Below are 18,532 nucleotides of genomic sequence, written 5' to 3'. Positions count from 1 at the left end.
CCTTTTGTTTAGATTGAATTGTCTCCCCAGAAGTAAGATTACTGTGAAACATGGTGAATGGACATTCTCATTACCCTTGATGTAAATTGACAGGGTTTTGGGTGCCTCCCAGCTATAATCTTAGCACTTTGGGAGGCTAAGAGAGGAGGATTGCTTGAGGCCAAGAGTTGGAGGAGGCAGTATGGCAGTATGGTGAGACCCTGTCTCCATTATTTTAAAAAATTGACAGGCTTTACCCGGGAAGGCTTATACACAATTTAAACACCCCTCATAGTATAAGAAAGTGCCCATTTCACTGCACCTTTACCAGCACAGGGTATTATAATTTAGTAAGTCATTTTTTGTTTGATTATTTTAAATAGACAAAAGACCTCATGTTACTTTACTTGTCACATTTCAACATCTTTCCTCAGCTTATTAGCTCTATCTCTTTTCTGTCTGTAAATGGTTGTTGCTGTTTTGGTCTTTGAGACAGGGTCTTACTCTGTCACCAGGCTGGACTTTAGTGGCATAATCATGCCTCGCTGCAGCCTTGACCTCCCAGGCTCAAACTTCAGCATTCCGAGTAGCTGGGACTACAAGTGTGCACCACCACTCCCAGCTAACTTTTTTCTTTTTTTTGGATAGAGAGAGGGTCTCACTGTGTTGTCCAGACCGGTCTCTAGCTCCTGGCCTTAAGCAATCCTCCTGCATTAGCTTCTCAAATTGCTGGAATTTTAGGCATGAGCCACCATGCCTGGCCTGGGCTAGTCCTATATTCTCTAGCGTTCTCTTTACTTTGTGCTAGCCAATCTCTCATTATGCTGTTCACCTATTATAATGAATAATTGTCTGTATTAAATTTTACCACTTTAAACTTTTGAGTGGTTTATGCTTCCTGATTGGTCTCTGACTAATATGTTAGGAAGGGTCCCAGGAGGTAAACCCACACAGATGGGATTTGGGCATAGGTTTGGTTTCCCAGGGGGCAGTGCTGAGCTCTTTGCCAGTGGGAAATGGGATGCTGGTGATTTCCAGGAAGTGACCTCACAATGACTCAAGCTACCACTTACTGTTGATTGTGACAAAATGCCAGCTGAGGCACATGCCTTGGGAGCTAAGTGGTTGCTGCCCTTGACCACTGTGAAGAGTGGTTTGGGAAGGGTCGCTTTGGATGCACTTGAGCAGGGGTCCCCAACCCCTGAGCCATGAAGCCCTAGGGAGCCACACAGCAGGAGGTGAGTGGTGTCAAGTGAGGGAGTGAGGGAAGCTTCGTCTGTATTTACAGCCACTCCCCTTTGCTCACATTCCCGCCTGAGCTCTACCTTCTCAGATGAGCAGCAGCATTAGATTCTCATAGGAGAACGCACCCTGTTGTGAACCGTGCATGTGAGGGATCTAGGTTGCGCTGTCCTTATGAGAATCTAATACCTATTGATCTGTCACTTTCTCCCATCATGCTCAGGTGGGACCATCCAGATGCAGGAAAACAAGCTTAACACACCCACCGATTCTACATTATGGTGAGTTCTATAATTATTTTATTATATATTACAGTGTAATAATGGAAATGAAGTGCCTAATAAATGTAAATGTGCTTAAATCTTTTGGCCCAGCTCCTACCTCCCGGCAACCTCGCCAGGCCCAGAACTTTCTCCAGTCAGCCTCTACAGACCAAGCTCATGACTCACAATGGCCTATTTAGGCCCATACCCTACCTCACGGCAGTCTCCGCAGATGAGGCTACTGCCTCACAACAGCCTCCACAGGCACAGCTCCATCGTTACAATGGCCTCTTTAGACCCAGCTCCTGCCTCCCAGCCTTCTCTCCAGGCCCTGAACTTTCTCAGTAAGTTCAGGTAGCTGGGACTGTAGGTATACATGAGGATACTTGGCTAATTTTTAAATTGTTTTGTAGACATGGGGTCTCAGTTTGTTGGCCAGGCTGGTGTCAAACTAATGGCCTCAAGTGACCCTTCCACCCCTGCCTCCCATCCTCGAGGTATGTGCCACCACAAGGAGCACTTGTTCAATTTTCTAAAGAAAAAATTTCTAAAGTAAGGCTGTGGGATGATGGCAGGAAGATAAAAGAAAAACAGAAGAATAAGTTAAGATGACTTATTCACACATATTCTTTTGACAGCAAGAAGAACTTTTAGTATATACATTCCTTACAAACAAACAAAAGGCAGATAAACAATGTTGTATAGGAACTTCAACACACACTGTACAATATTCCCACTTTGCTGACATAAGTTATGGAAATTTCGTGGTTTACTTGAGTGTCGCTACCAGTATTTTGCTTCTCTGATGATTTTTATCAACTTCCTCATCTGTTAACTTCTCTCCAAGGTATGTCATGTCACGACATACTGCCGCTGCACGAGCACGGCCAGTGTCTTCCTATTCAACATGTAGAATGCTTTCCTAATTTCTCTTTTTACTCTCTGTCTTTGTGTTCTGCATTTTCCTTACTTTTATTGTCAGAAACTCCAGAAAGTCAATCGTACTAATTTATCACGATTTGCTTTATTAATTTATACTTTGCTTATATGGAATTTTGCCCAACAGACCTCATTACAGTTTCTAACCTGTTTTATTTTGTTTTTTTTTTTCTGAGACAGGGTCTCCCTCTGTTGTCCAAGGCTGGAGTGTAGTAGTGCTATCGCAGCTGACTGCAGCCTCAACCTTCCAGGCTGAAGCGATCCTCCCACCTCAACCTCCCATATGGCTGAGACTACAGGTGCTTGCTACTATGCCCAACTAATATTTGGAATTTTCGTATACGTGGATTCCAGAGGGGTGACAGCGAAACGTGAGTAAGCATGGATTTTGGTATATGCAGAGATGGGGGGCTGGAACTAATTCTGTATACTGAGGGACGGCGACTGTATATGTTTTTATAATTATGCTCTAGGATACATACTGTTGCATAGCCTTGAAAATAATAATTTTTAATTGAGTGGAATAATAATATTGCTAAAAGTAGCAGCTGGCCAGGTGTGGTGGCTCACACTGGTAATCGCAACACTTTGGGAGGCTGAGGCAGGAGGATGGCTTGAGGCCAAGAGTTTGCGATAGGCCTTGGAAACAAAGGGGGAGTCACCATCCCTACAGAAAAATACATGAATTAGCCTAGTGTGGTGGCACGTTCCTGCAGTGCCAGCTACTTGGGAGGCTGAGGTGGGAGGATCACTTGAGCCCAGGGAGGCTGAGACTGCAGTGAGTCATGATCAGGCCCCTGCACTCCAGCCTGGATGACAGAGTGAGACCCTGTCTCAAAACAACAAAAAAGTAGCAGCTAACATCAACTGACCTTTTATACCAGGTGTCTATTGATATCATAGTTTAATTTCTTAGAACTGTTTCTTATTTCACTTACCAACTCTGTCTTCAGTTACTCCCAGATTTTTACTGTGTTTGTACAGATGACCTTTTGTTTAGATTGAATTGTCTCCCCAGAAGTAAGATTACTGTGAAACATGGTGAATGGACATTCTCATTACCCTTGATGTAAATTGACAGGGTTTTGGGTGCCTCCCAGCTATAATCTTAGCACTTTGGGAGGCTAAGAGAGGAGGATTGCTTGAGGCCAAGAGTTGGAGGAGGCAGTATGGCAGTATGGTGAGACCCTGTCTCCATTATTTTAAAAAATTGACAGGCTTTACCCGGGAAGGCTTATACACAATTTAAACACCCCTCATAGTATAAGAAAGTGCCCATTTCACTGCACCTTTACCAGCACAGGGTATTATAATTTAGTAAGTCATTTTTTGTTTGATTATTTTAAATAGACAAAAGACCTCATGTTACTTTACTTGTCACATTTCAACATCTTTCCTCAGCTTATTGGCTCTATCTCTTTTCTGTCTGTAAATGGTTGTTGCTGTTTTGGTCTTTGAGACAGGGTCTTACTCTGTCACCAGGCTGGACTTTAGTGGCATAATCATGCCTCGCTGCAGCCTTGACCTCCCAGGCTCAAACTTCAGCATTCCGAGTAGCTGGGACTACAAGTGTGCACCACCACTCCCAGCTAACTTTTTTCTTTTTTTTGGATAGAGAGAGGGTCTCACTGTGTTGTCCAGACCGGTCTCTAGCTCCTGGCCTTAAGCAATCCTCCTGCATTAGCTTCTCAAATTGCTGGAATTTTAGGCATGAGCCACCATGCCTGGCCTGGGCTAGTCCTATATTCTCTAGCGTTCTCTTTACTTTGTGCTAGCCAATCTCTCATTATGCTGTTCACCTATTATAATGAATAATTGTCTGTATTAAATTTTACCACTTTAAACTTTTGAGTGGTTTATGCTTCCTGATTGGTCTCTGACTAATATGTTAGGAAGGGTCCCAGGAGGTAAACCCACACAGATGGGATTTGGGCATAGGTTTGGTTTCCCAGGGGGCAGTGCTGAGCTCTTTGCCAGTGGGAAATGGGATGCTGGTGATTTCCAGGAAGTGACCTCACAATGACTCAAGCTACCACTTACTGTTGATTGTGACAAAATGCCAGCTGAGGCACATGCCTTGGGAGCTAAGTGGTTGCTGCCCTTGACCACTGTGAAGAGTGGTTTGGGAAGGGTCGCTTTGGATGCACTTGAGCAGGGGTCCCCAACCCCTGAGCCATGAAGCCCTAGGGAGCCACACAGCAGGAGGTGAGTGGTGTCAAGTGAGGGAGTGAGGAAAGCTTCGTCTGTATTTACAGCCACTCCCCTTTGCTCACATTCCCGCCTGAGCTCTACCTTCTCAGATGAGCAGCAGCATTAGATTCTCATAGGAGAACGCACCCTGTTGTGAACCGTGCATGTGAGGGATCTAGGTTGCGCTGTCCTTATGAGAATCTAATACCTATTGATCTGTCACTTTCTCCCATCATGCTCAGGTGGGACCATCCAGATGCAGGAAAACAAGCTTAACACACCCACCGATTCTACATTATGGTGAGTTCTATAATTATTTTATTATATATTACAGTGTAATAATGGAAATGAAGTGCCTAATAAATGTAAATGTGCTTAAATCTTTTGGCCCAGCTCCTACCTCCCGGCAACCTCGCCAGGCCCAGAACTTTCTCCAGTCAGCCTCTACAGACCAAGCTCATGACTCACAATGGCCTATTTAGGCCCATACCCTACCTCACGGCAGTCTCCGCAGATGAGGCTACTGCCTCACAACAGCCTCCACAGGCACAGCTCCATCGTTACAATGGCCTCTTTAGACCCAGCTCCTGCCTCCCAGCCTTCTCTCCAGGCCCTGAACTTTCTCAGTAAGTTCAGGTAGCTGGGACTGTAGGTATACATGAGGATACTTGGCTAATTTTTAAATTGTTTTGTAGACATGGGGTCTCAGTTTGTTGGCCAGGCTGGTGTCAAACTAATGGCCTCAAGTGACCCTTCCACCCCTGCCTCCCATCCTCGAGGTATGTGCCACCACAAGGAGCACTTGTTCAATTTTCTAAAGAAAAAATTTCTAAAGTAAGGCTGTGGGATGATGGCAGGAAGATAAAAGAAAAACAGAAGAATAAGTTAAGATGACTTATTCACACATATTCTTTTGACAGCAAGAAGAACTTTTAGTATATACATTCCTTACAAACAAACAAAAGGCAGATAAACAATGTTGTATAGGAACTTCAACACACACTGTACAATATTCCCACTTTGCTGACATAAGTTATGGAAATTTCGTGGTTTACTTGAGTGTCGCTACCAGTATTTTGCTTCTCTGATGATTTTTATCAACTTCCTCATCTGTTAACTTCTCTCCAAGGTATGTCATGTCACGACATACTGCCGCTGCACGAGCACGGCCAGTGTCTTCCTATTCAACATGTAGAATGCTTTCCTAATTTCTCTTTTTACTCTCTGTCTTTGTGTTCTGCATTTTCCTTACTTTTATTGTCAGAAACTCCAGAAAGTCAATCGTACTAATTTATCACGATTTGCTTTATTAATTTATACTTTGCTTATATGGAATTTTGCCCAACAGACCTCATTACAGTTTCTAACCTGTTTTATTTTGTTTTTTTTTTTCTGAGACAGGGTCTCCCTCTGTTGTCCAAGGCTGGAGTGTAGTAGTGCTATCGCAGCTGACTGCAGCCTCAACCTTCCAGGCTGAAGCGATCCTCCCACCTCAACCTCCCATATGGCTGAGACTACAGGTGCTTGCTACTATGCCCAACTAATATTTGGAATTTTCGTATACGTGGATTCCAGAGGGGTGACAGCGAAACGTGAGTAAGCATGGATTTTGGTATATGCAGAGATGGGGGGCTGGAACTAATTCTGTATACTGAGGGACGGCGACTGTATATGTTTTTACAATTACGCTCTAGGATACATACTGTTGCATAGCCTTGAAAATAATAATTTTTAATTGAGTGGAATAATAATATTGCTAAAAGTAGCAGCTGGCCAGGTGTGGTGGCTCACACTGGTAATCGCAACACTTTGGGAGGCTGAGGCAGGAGGATGGCTTGAGGCCAAGAGTTTGCGATAGGCCTTGGAAACAAAGGGGGAGTCACCATCCCTACAGAAAAATACATGAATTAGCCTAGTGTGGTGGCACGTTCCTGTAGTCCCAGCTACTTGGGAGGCTGAGGTGGGAGGATCACTTGAGCCCAGGGAGGCTGAGACTGCAGTGAGTCATGATCAGGCCCCTGCACTCCAGCCTGGATGACAGAGTGAGACCCTGTCTCAAAACAACAAAAAAGTAGCAGCTAACATCAACTGACCTTTTATACCAGGTGTCTATTGATATCATAGTTTAATTTCTTAGAACTGTTTCTTATTTCACTTACCAACTCTGTCTTCAGTTACTCCCAGGTTTTTACTGTGTTTGTACAGATGACCTTTTGTTTAGATTGAATTGTCTCCCCAGAAGTAAGATTACTGTGAAACATGGTGAATGGACATTCTCATTACCCTTGATGTAAATTGACAGGGTTTTGGGTGCCTCCCAGCTATAATCTTAGCACTTTGGGAGGCTAAGAGAGGAGGATTGCTTGAGGCCAAGAGTTGGAGGAGGCAGTATGGCAGTATGGTGAGACCCTGTCTCCATTATTTTAAAAAATTGACAGGCTTTACCCGGGAAGGCTTATACACAATTTAAACACCCCTCATAGTATAAGAAAGTGCCCATTTCACTGCACCCTTGCCAGCACAGGGTATTATAATTTAGTAAGTCATTTTTTGTTTGATTATTTTAAATAGACAAAAGACCTCATGTTACTTTACTTGTCACATTTCAACATCTTTCCTGAGCTTATTAGCGCTATCTCTTTTCTGTCTGTAAATGGTTGTTGTTGTTTTGTTCTTTGAGACAGGGTCTTGCTCTGTCACCAGGCTGGACTGTAGTGGCATAATCATGCCTCGCTGCAGCCTTGACCTCCCAGGCTCAAACTTCAGCATTCCGAGTAGCTGGGACTACAAGTGTGCACCACCACTCCCAGCTAACTTTTTTCTTTTTTTTTTGGATAGAGACAGGGTCTCACTGTGTTGTCCAGACCGGTCTCTAGCTCCTGGCCTTAAGCAATCCTCCTGCATTAGCTTCTCAAATTGCTGGAATTTCAGGCATGAGCCACCATGCCTGGCCTGGGCTAGTCCTGTATTCTCTGGAGTTCTCTTTACTTTGTGCTAGCCAATCTCTCATTATGCTGTTCACCTGTTATAATGAATAATTGTCTGTATTAAATTTTACCACTTTAAATTTTTGAGTGGTTTATGCTTCCTGATTGGACTCTGACTAATATGTTAGGAAGTGTCCCAGGAGATAAACCCACACAGATGGGATTTGGGCATAGGTTTGGTTTCCCAGGGGGCAGTGCTGAGCTCTTTGCCAGTGGGAAATGGGATGCTGGTGATTTCCAGGAAGTGACCTCACAATGACTCAAGCTACCACTTACTGTTGATTGTGACAAAATGCCAGCTGAGGCACATGCCTTGGGAGCTAAGTGGTTGCTGCCCTTGACCACTATGAAGACTGGTGTGGGAAGGGTCGCTTTGGATGCACTTGAGCAGGGGTCCCCAACCCCTGAGCCATGGAGCCCTAGGGAGCCACACAGCAGGAGGTGAGTGGTGTCGAGTGAGGGAGTGAGGGAAGCTTCGTCTGTATTTACAGCCACTCCCCTTTGCTCACATTCTCGCCTGAGCTCCACCTTCTCAGATGAGCAGCAGCATTAGATTCTCATAGGAGAACGCACCCTGTTGTGAACCGTGCATGTGAGGGATCTAGGTTGCGCTGTCCTTATGAGAATCTAATACCTATTGATCTGTCACTTTCTCCCATCATGCTCAGGTGGGACCATCCAGATGCAGGAAAACAAGCTTAACACGCCCACTGATTCTACATTATGGTGAGTTCTATAATTATTTTATTATATATTACAGTGTAATAATGGAAATGAAGTGCCTAATAAATGTAAATGTGCTTAAATCTTTTGGCCCAGCTCCTACCTCCCGGCAGCCTCTCCAGGCCCAGAACTTTCTCCAGTCAGCCTCTACAGACCAAGCTCATGACTCACAATGGCCTATTTAGGCCCATACCCTACCTCACGGCAGTCTCCGCAGATGAGGCTACTGCCTCACAACAGCCTCCACAGGCACAGCTCCATCATTACAATGGCCTCTTTAGACCCAGCTCCTGCCTCCCAGCCTTCTCTCCAGGGCCTGAGCTTTCTCAAGTCGACCTCACCAGGCCCAGCTCCTGCATCTTGGTGGCCCCTCCAGGCCCAGCCTCTGCCTCCCGTCGGCCTCTACAGTCCCAACATCTGCCTCACAGCAGATTCTTCAGGCCCAGCATCTGCCTCACTGTGGACCCCCCAAGCCAAGCTCCCAACCTTTCAGCAGCTTCTACACACCCAGCTCCTGCCACCCAGTGGCCTCTTTAGGCCAAGCTCATGCTTCACAAGGGCCTTTCCAGGCCCAACTTTTATCTCATGGCAACCTTCCCTGGCCAGATTCCTGCCTGTCTCCCAGCAGCCTAGACAGGCCCAGGTCTTGCCTCACACTGGCCTCTCTACATCCAGCTCCTGTCTCCCGGCGGCCTCTGCAGGCCCAAGTCGTACTCAAGTCAGCCTCCCCAGGCCCAGCTCCGGCCTCTCGGTGGCCTCTCCGGGTGCAAAAGTTCCTTGAGTCAGCCTCTCCAGGCCCAGCTCCTCCTGCCTTCCAGTGGCCTTTCGGCCCAGCCCAGCTCATGCCTCCCGGCGGCCTTCCCAGGCCCCGCTTTGGACTTTCGGTGGCCTCTGCAGGCCTCGACAAGGCCCGGCCTCCTGCCTCCCGAAGACCTGCACAGGCCCAGCCTCTGCCTCACAGCGGACTCTCCACACCCAGCTAGCTCTCGCCTCACTGCAGCCTCCCGAGTCCAAAGCTCCTGCCTCTCGGCTGCTTCGGCAGGCCCAGCTCCCGCCTGCCAGTGGCCTCTTCAGGCCCACGGGGCTCATTCCTCACAACAGCCTTTCCAGGCCCAGTTTTTCCCTTCTGGCGGCCTCTCCAAGCTCAGAACCTCCTCAAGTCGGCCTCTCCAGACCCACTTGCACCCTCCAGGCGTCCTCTCCGGGCCAAGCTCCTCTTCCTGGCTGCGTCTCCAGGCCCAACTCCTGCCTCTCAACAACCTCTTTGGACTCAGTGCCTACCCATCTCCTGGCGGCCTTGGTCGGCCCACAGCTTCCTCAAGCCAAGCTCCCCAGGCCCAGGTCAGGCCTCACGGTGGCCTCTCCAGGATGAGCTCCTGCCCTCTGATGGCACCTGCAGGCCCCAAATGGTCTCCGGTCGGTGGGCTCCTCCACGCCAAGCTTGGGCCTCCCGGCGACCTCTGCAGGCCCAAGTTGTCCTGAAGTGGGCATCTCCCAGCCATGCCTCCCAGCAAGTAAGCAAGCTCTTTTGGCTCAACTCCTGCCCAGCTCCCAACCGCCTTTGTAGGCCCCGAACTTTCTCCAGCCAAGTTCTTCGGGCCTAATTCCTGCCGCCCGGTGGCCTGTACGGGCCCAGCAATGGTTGGAGAACGGCCTCTGCAGGCCCTGCCCTTGCCTCCCAGGGGCCTCTCCAGGCCCAGCTCTTGCCCCCACGGTGGCCTCCCGGGGCCAAGTCCCTGCCTGCCTCCCAGCAGCCCGCGTGCGGCCCAGCTCCTCCCTCACGGTGGCCTGTTGATGCCCATGCCTCTGGTACCCTGCCCAGAGGCATGAGCCCCTGCCACACACTGGCTCCTCCCACGCTGAGAGAGGTCGGCGTGAGCCCTTGTCTCACACCGGCCCCTCCCACGCTGAGAGAGGTCAGCGTGAGCCCTTGTCTCACACCTGCCCCTCCCACGCTGAGAGAGGTCAGCGTGAGCCCTTGTCTCACACCGGCCCCTCCCACGCTGAGAGAGGTCAGCGTGAGCCCTTGTCTCACACCGGCCCCTCCCAGGCTGAGAGAGGTCAACGTGAGCCCTTGCCTCACACCGGCCCCTCCCACGCTGAGAGAGGTTAGCGTGAGCCCCTTGCCTCACACCGGCCCCTCCCAGGCTGAGAGAGGTCAACGTGAGCCCTTGCCTCACACCGGCCCCTCCCACACTGAGAGAGGTTAGCGTGAGCCCCTTGCCTCACACCGGCCCCTCCCAGGCTGAGAGAGGTCAACGTGAGCCCTTGCCTCACACCAGCCCCTCCCAGGCTGAGAGAGGTCAGCGTGAGCCCCTTGCCTCACACCGGCCCCTCCCAGGCTGAGAGAGGTCAACGTGAGCCCTTGTCTCACACCGGCCCCTCCCACACTGAGAGAGGTCAGCCTGAGCCCCTTGCCTCACACCGGCCCCTCCCACGCTGAGAGAGGTCAACGTGAGCGCTTGTCTCACACCGGCCCCTCCCACGCTGAGAGAGGTCAACATGAGCCCTTGCCTCACACCGGCCCCTCCCACGCTGAGAGAGGTCAGCCTGAGCCCCTTGCCTCACACCGGCCCCTCCCACGCTGAGAGAGGTCAGCGTGAGCCCTTGCCTCACACCGGCCCCTCCCACGCTGAGAGAAGTCAGCCTGAGCCCCTTGCCTCACACCGGCCCCTCCCAGGCTGAGAGAGGTCAACATGAGCCCTTGCCTCACACCGGCCCCTCCCAGGCTGAGAGAGGTCAGCCTGAGCCCCTTGCCTCACACCGGCCCCTCCCAGGCTGAGAGAGGTCAACGTGAGCCCTTGCCTCACACCGGCCCCTCCCACGCTGAGAGAGGTCAGCCTGAGCCCCTTGCTTCACACCAGCCCCTCCCTCACTGAGAGAGGTCAACGTGAGCCCTTGCCTCACACCGGCCCCTCCCAGGCTGAGAGAGGTCAGCGTGAGCCCTTGCCTCACACCGGCCCCTCCCAGGCTGAGAGAGGTCAGCGTGAGCCCTTGCCACACATTGGCTCCTCCCACGCTGAGAGAGGTCAGCCTGAGCCCCTTGCCTCACACCGGCCCCTCCCAGGCTGAGAGAGGTCAACGTGAGCCCTTGCCTCACACCGGCCCCTCCCAGGCTGAGAGAGGTCAGCCTGAGCCCCTTGCCTCACACCGGCCCCTCCCAGGCTGAGAGAGGTCAGCGTGAGCCCTTGCCTCACACCGGCCCCTCCCACGCTGAGAGAGGTCAGCCTGAGCCCCTTGCTTCACACCGGCCCCTCCCAGGCTGAGAGAGGTCAACGTGAGCCCTTGCCTCACACCGGCCCCTCCCACGCTGAGAGAGGTCAGCGTGAGCCCCTGCCTCAACAGGCCACCGTGAAGGAGGAGCAGGGTCGCACGCGGGCTGCTGGGAGGCAGGCAGGGACTTGGGCCTGGGGGGTCGCCGTGGGGCGAGAGCTGGGCCTGGAGACACCCCTGGGAGGCAACAGCGGGGCCTGCAGACGCTCACCTCCAGCCGGAGCTGGGACTGTTCAGGTACTGGGAGGCGGGATGTGGCTCTGAAGAGCTTGGTTGCAGAAACCTCAGGGTCTACAAACGCAGGCGGGAGCTGAGCCAAAAAAGCTTGTTTGCTGGGAGGCGGGAGATGCAGCCAGGAGAAACAAGCTGTGCCTGCAGAGGCCGCCATGTGGGAGGCGGAGGCCGGGCCTCCTCAAATCGGCCTCTCCAGACCCACTTGCAGCCTCCCGGCGTCCTCTCCGGGCCCAGCTCTTCCTCCCGGCTGCGTCTCCAGGCCGGACTCTGGCCTCCCAACAACGTCTTTGGACTCAGCTCCTGCCCAGCTCCCAGCGGCCCTGGTAGGCCCACCACTTCCCGAAGCCAAGCTCCCCAGGCCCAGCTCAGGCCTCACGGTGGCCTCTCCAGGCTCCGATGGCATCTGCAGGCCCCAAACGGCCTCCGGTCGGTGGGCTCCTCTAGGCCCAGCTTGGGCCTCCCGGCGGCCTCTGCAGGCCCAAGTCGTCCTCAAGTCGGCCTGGAATTGGGCCTGGAAGAGCAGCAAGTCGGCCTCCCCGGGCCCAGCTCCTCCTGCCTCCCAGTGGCGTCTTTTGGCCCAGCCCAGCTCATGGCTCTCGGCGGCCTTCCCAGGCCCCGCTTTTGACTTTTGGCGCCTCTTCAGGCCCAGAACTTGACCTCCAGTCGGCCTTTGCAGGCCCGGCCTCCTGCCTCTCAAAGGCCTGCACGGGCCCGGACTCACAGCGGACTCTCCATGCCCAGCTAGCTCTCGCCTCACTGCGGCCTCCCGAGTCCAAAGCTCCTGCCTCTCGGCCGCTTCGGCAGGCCCAGCTCCCGCCTGCCAGTGGCCTCTTTAGGCCCAGCTCATTCCTCACCACGGCCTTCCCAGGCCCCGTTTTTCCCTTCCGGCAGCCTCTTGGCCTCTAATTTGTTTATCTTTTGTGTATAAATCCCAAAATATTGAATTTTGGAATATTTCCACCATTATGTAAATATTTTGGTAGGTAATTTATTTGGAGTGAGTTTCTGCACCAAGCCCGAATTTTTGATTTTATTTTCCTTATTATTTGGTGTTAAACAGGTTTAATGACGGTCATGGCAACTTTTTGGCACAATGAAAAATATCGCCCATGATCAACGTGTTCTGTTCTGGGGAAGGGGGCAAAGGCAGGGTGAATCACTTTCTTAAAAAGTATAGCTCAAGTTGGGAGTGCAGAGGGAATGGGGAGAAAACCCTCCCGCTGCCTGTGTCGAAGTGCAGGAGCCCCCAACCCCATACTCACCTGAGTCCAGCCCCTCTGGGGAAAGAAGGGGTGCATGAACTCCCCCTAGTCCACAGGCACCTCCCTGTGGCCCAAGGCCCTCTTCACACTCCATCTTGTAGCCCCAACAGGAGCTATTTTCCGAAAAGTGAAAAGCTCTGAAGGTCCCACAATTCATGGTATGTACAGGGGCTCGGAGGAGGGAAACTGCCCAGCTTTCCCCCGGCACAGCTGCAGGGGTAGGGGGTATAGATAAGAGGAGCAGGCCTTGGCCAGGCGTGGTGGCTCACGCCTGTAATCCCAGCACTTTGGGAGGTGGAGGCAGGCGGATCACGATGTCAGGAGATCGAAATCAGCCTGGCCAAGATGATGAAGCCCCGTCTGTACTAAAAATACAAAAATTAGCCGGACGTGGTAGCGTGCACCTGTAATCCTAGCTACCCGGAAGGCTGAGGCAGGAGAATGGCGTGAACCCGGCAGGAAGAGGTTGCAGTGAGCCAAGATCGCACCACTGCACTCCAGCCTAGGCGACAGAGCAAGACTCCGTCTCAAAAAAAAAAAAAAAAAAAAAGAGGCAGGCCTTATTCCGTCCCAAACTGAAAGGATTAAATGGCTTTACCTGGGAGAAGATAACCATCCTGCCCTCCATTGCTACCCCCACATACTGTCCATGTTCTCAGGGGGTACTGTGAGTCCTGGGATCTTCTTTGGGGTCGCCCACCTGCCTGTGGTAGTTACGGAGACCCCCAGGTGTTGAGGCAGGGCTGGGGTGTCCCCTTCCAGCCAGGCTGTCAAGGCCCCAACTCTGGGGCAGAGGCAGTGGCAGGGCAGCCAGGGTTGCACCAGAGCCTGAGCAGGGTGAGGTGGGGTCAGGCAGGGCTGGGAGTCAGGGCAGGGGCAGCAGCAGTGGACCCGCTATGCACACATCTTCGTCTCCAAGGTTTGTGTGCAGAACCTCCTGCCCATGCTGCCCCAGCAGCTTCAGTTGGCACCTGCCCCAGTCCAGCCTCTGGGACCCATGCAGCAGCTCCCAGCGGCCCTGCACCCACCACCAGCATCCGTTTCACCTGCAGTTGAAGATCCATGAGGTGCCCAGAAGATCATGCAGTCATCAGTGCCACGGAGCAGCCCGCGAGGCTGAGGCTCCTCCCACTGGACCGCCCCCCAACTGGCACCACTGCTGCCCCTGCCCCTACTCTCAGCCTCACGTGACTCTCGGGCAGAGGCAGTGGTGGGGCAGCCAGGGCAGCGTCAAGAGTCTGAGCCAGGTGAGGTGCGGTCAGGACCCCCACAGATCTGGGAGTCAGGGCAGGGGCAGAACAAACCTTGGAGGGGAAGATGTGTGCATAGTGGGCCTGGAGGGCGGCTGTGGCCTAGTGGACGGGAAGAAGCAGTGGGCCTGGAAGAGCTGCATGATCAGGGCTGGCACTGGTCCAGGGCGCGTGCAGTGAAGAGGACAGCGCCTTCTCGGTCTCCGGTTCCCTGAGCCTGTCCTCGGCTTCTCCACCTGTACAGGCAAAGGGGAAGCTGTCCCCATCACACATGGCACACTTGGGGGTGTTGGGCTTTGGGCTGCAGCTGGAGCATCTTCTCATCTTGCATTTGGGCGTGGTGGGGTCCTCCAGTGTGGGATCCATGTCCGTGGTGTTCCCTCTGCCCCGACCCCGAAAGCCCAGTCAGTTTCTCTTCACGCTCTGCCCCCCGGGTGGCTCAGCCCAGCTCCTGCCTAGGAAAGCCTTAGTGTTGGGAGGGACCCTGATGACTGAGGAGCCTTGTAGCTCCAGGTCGCCCACACTTTCAGGTCTCTCGCACCAGAAGGTGGCAGGATCCATTGGGAGGAAACAGGTCACCTTGGAAGGCGTCCCTGGGTCCCCATCCCCAGGGGTAGGGGCCGTAGGGGGTCCGCTCTGCTGCCTTGACCATACTCCTGGGCTTTGAAGGCTCCTGGGCCCAGTAAGAAGGAGGTGGGTGCCAAGGTTGAGGAGGAAGCATCCGAGTATGTGTAGGAGGAGGACAGGGTGGGACCATAGACTTTGCCAAAAGCTGCAGGTGGATCGGGGGACCCTGGGGGCTCAGGATCCAGCAAGGGGTGGCAGGAGTAAAGGAGGAAGGAATGACAGGTGCAAATACCTTCCCACCAAAGCCCTTGTTGCCCTCTGGCTCCTCCCCAGAGTTGTCCCCACTCTCAGTCGGTCACCCACTCCTTGAACTTGAGATCAGTGTCAGTGGTGCTAAAGGCATCATCAGCAATGACATCATCACCCCCTCCTCCTCATGGATGACCGTGTGCTCCTCGTCACTCGCTATGTCCTCACTGGCCATGTGCTGGGAATGAGCAGCTCAGGTGGGCAGCAGCAGGGCTGCCCACTGGTCACCTCCCTCACCAGGGGCTGCAAAGTGGCCTGGAGCTCCATACTGAGTAGAAGGCTTTGGGCCAGAGTATGATGCAGTGGCAGACACCACCTGTGTCAGTTCCTGTAGTGCCTGATGGTCTATCTCCCTGCCGTCCAGGCTGTGTACCCCCCTGTGGGAGAAGGCTTGGGCCAGGCTGAGCCAGGTTCCCTGACTGTGCAGTTAACGCAATTATCACAGGGTCCTGCGGGGACATTCATCCTCAGCTTACGAAGATGACCGGATTAAGAGATTAAAGTAAAGACAGGCATAGGAAATCACAAGGGTATTGATTGGGGAAGTGATAAGTGTCCATGAAATCTTCACAATTTATGTTCAGAGATTGCAGTAAAGACAGGCCTAAGAAATTATAGGAGTATTAATTTGGGGGACTAATAAATGTCCATGAAATCTTCACAATTTATGTTCTTCTGCCGTGGCTTCAGCCAGTCCCTCCGTTTGGGGTCCCTCCATTTGGGGTCCCTGACTTCCCGCAACACGTTTCTCTCTACTCACAGACTTCTGACCAAATGTGTGTGCAGAGTTTCTACACCAGTTCTCCAACTCTCTGGATACCAACTGCGTATCCCACGATTCCATTCTGACACTACCTAGAGTTAGCGCAGAACCCACAGGTTAGGGGCTCAGCCCCACAAGACCACCCTCACTTCAGATGCCAGTTGCAAGTCCTAGGTTGTCACCTGTATTTTGACCAACCAGTTAGAAATCAGGGTTTCCCATGACCCTCTTCTTGAGTTTAATGATTTACTAGAACAACTCACAGAACTTAGAAAAACAGGTTTTTTTTCTTTTCTTTTTAAGAGACAGGGCCTCGCTCTGTTGTCCAAGCTGGTGTGCAGTGGTACAATCATAGCTCATTGAAGCCTCAACCTCCAGGGCTCAAGTGATTCTCCTGCTTCAGCCTCTCAAGTAGCTGGAATTACAGGGTTCCCACCACCACATTTGGCTAATGTCTTTTATTTTTTGTATAGATGGGGCCTTCTTATGTTGCCCAGGTTGGCCTCAAATTCCTAGGCTCAAGTGATTCCGCCCACCTCTGCCTCCCAAAGTGCTGGGATTACGGGCATGAGCCAGCGCATCTGGCCACCTTATTTTCTATTACTGGCTCAATGTAATGGCTCCATCTCAGGAACAGCCAATGAAAGAGATGCACAGGACAAGGTAAGTGGGGAGGGGCACAGAGCTTCCATGCCCTCTGTTGGGCACACTACCCACCCAGGACCTCCTTGTGTTTAGCAACACAGAAGCTCTCCAAACCCTGCTGTTTGGGTGTTTATGGAGGCATGATTGATAAAATCATTGGCCATTGGTAGTTAAGTCAATCTCCAGTTCCTTTTGCCTCCTGGAGTTCAGCAGGTGAGGCTGAAAGTTCCAAGACTCAAAAAAGGTGGTTGGGGCCAGGTGCGGTGGCTCACTCCTGTAATCCTAGCAGTTTGGAAGGCTGAGGCACATGGACCACTTGAGGTCAAGAGTTTGAGACCAGCCTGACCAACATGGTGAAACCCCATTTCTACTAAAAATAACAACAGTTAGCTAGGCCTTGTGGCACATCCCTATAATTCCAGCTACTCGGGAGGCCGAGGCAGGAGAATTGCTTGAACCCGGGAGGTGGAGGTTGTAGTGAGCTGAGATTGTGCCATTGCACTCCAGCCTGGGCTACAAGAGCCAAACTCCGTTTAAAAAAAAAAAAATGTGGTTGCTTTATCTGGCAGCTAGCCCTCCTCCTGAAGCAGTCTAGGAGCTTGCAGCCACCCTGTTAGCTCAACAGCATCCCACATGCATTCTTACCATGCTGCAGATCTGAAAGACCTTAGAGGCCCTTGTGTCAGGAACCTGGGACTAAGACTAAATATCAAAACAGAAAATGCTCCTATTACCTCTGTCACGAAGGGCTTTATAAGAGCTTTGGAAGCTCTATGCCAGGAACCAGGGGCAGAGACCAAATGTATATTTCTCTTCTTATATTGGAGACAGAGTCTCACTCTGCCACTGAGGCTCACCACCTCAGAAGCAGGAACCGAAGTCGTCGCCGCCGCCACCACTGCCTGGGTCTCCGGCCGCCCGCGCGCTGGCTCGGTCGGGGCCCGCAGCCATGGAGGATTTCATCGTGATCTCGGACGACAGCGGCTCTGAGAGCTCCGGGGGCGCCCGCCCGGGCCGGTCGCGGAGGCTGCGCCGGGCCCTGTCGCGAACCTCCGGCGCGCTGCCCCGCCGGACCGTGGTGAGTGAGCGTCGCCTCGTTTGGGGGCGCGCGTCTTCGCGACCCTCGGCTGGGCCCGCCGCCCGCTTCCCGCCCCTGGCGCCTCACAGCTGCAGCCACTTCCCGCCTTGCCTCCTTCCGGGCCTCTCGGGCCCCGGGGAGCGCGGCGGGCCGGGGCAGGGGCCCGGGCAGGGACCCGGGCAGGGACCGGGGAGGCCGGGCCTCCCAGGCTCAGCGCTGAAGCCCGAGAGGACTGCGGCTGGAAAGCGGCCGAGCACATGGACGAGCTCCTGGCGCGCCTGCTGCAGGGGCTGGGGTCTCAGGCCGGGGCCGCGGGCGTCCTCGGAGCCTCGGCGGGACGTGGGGGCTCGGGTGTCCTGGCCGGGCCGATGCAGGAAAGCGGGAGCGCGTAATTCTTTGGCCTGTGGTGGACACAGATGTGTGCAGGGAAGTAACAGGCTGGGAGGGAGGGAAGCGCGGGCCTGGGCCAGATGGTGGCCGCGCTCCAGGGCCTGACTGCAGAGCGAGGGGCCCGATTTTGGAGTTGTACAGGAGGGCTATTTGTTTCCTTAGCACTTACCCTGTACCAAGCCCTGAAGGAATAGGGAAGGAAATCGCGCGCACTATTTCTGTTTCCCTCAGAACCCCTTCGTCTTTGTCGTTCATGAGGTGGTGAATTATCTGCCTTTCGAGAATCCTGCATAGATGTTTATTGAATCCCTACTATGGGCCAGATGTTGTAGGGGCTGGGGATACAACGGCGAACAGAACATCCATGGTCCCCTCATAAGGTGATACATTCATCAGGTGGTTATTGAGGACGTACTCAAGGGGTGGGAGGTGGAGCTA

General features: G+C 52.9%; 1 protein-coding gene and 1 pseudogene across 2 annotated transcripts in view; both read left to right on the top strand.

Moving 5' to 3' along the window:
• The first annotated feature begins 8,965 nt into the window (after positions 1 to 8,965).
• LOC115934612 (putative uncharacterized protein FLJ44672) lies at positions 8,966 to 11,809 on the top strand (annotated as a pseudogene).
• A 5,274-nt stretch (positions 11,810 to 17,083) lies between these two features.
• The window catches only part of LOC109026962 (SUMO-interacting motif-containing protein 1-like), a 60,313-nt gene continuing 58,864 nt past the window's right edge, over positions 17,084 to 18,532 (top strand). For both annotated transcript variants that reach the window (XM_063707017.1, XM_063707016.1), the window contains exon 1: positions 17,084 to 17,704. In XM_063707017.1, the coding sequence (XP_063563087.1) occupies positions 17,576 to 17,704 (129 nt within the window). In that variant the 5' untranslated portion in view covers positions 17,084 to 17,575. The remainder of the gene's footprint in view (positions 17,705 to 18,532) is intronic.

Source organism: Gorilla gorilla, chromosome 4, assembly GCF_029281585.2.
Source record: "Gorilla gorilla gorilla isolate KB3781 chromosome 4, NHGRI_mGorGor1-v2.1_pri, whole genome shotgun sequence".
Lineage (NCBI taxonomy): Eukaryota > Metazoa > Chordata > Mammalia > Primates > Hominidae > Gorilla > Gorilla gorilla.
This window is presented reverse-complemented; position numbering and strand designations above follow the sequence as displayed.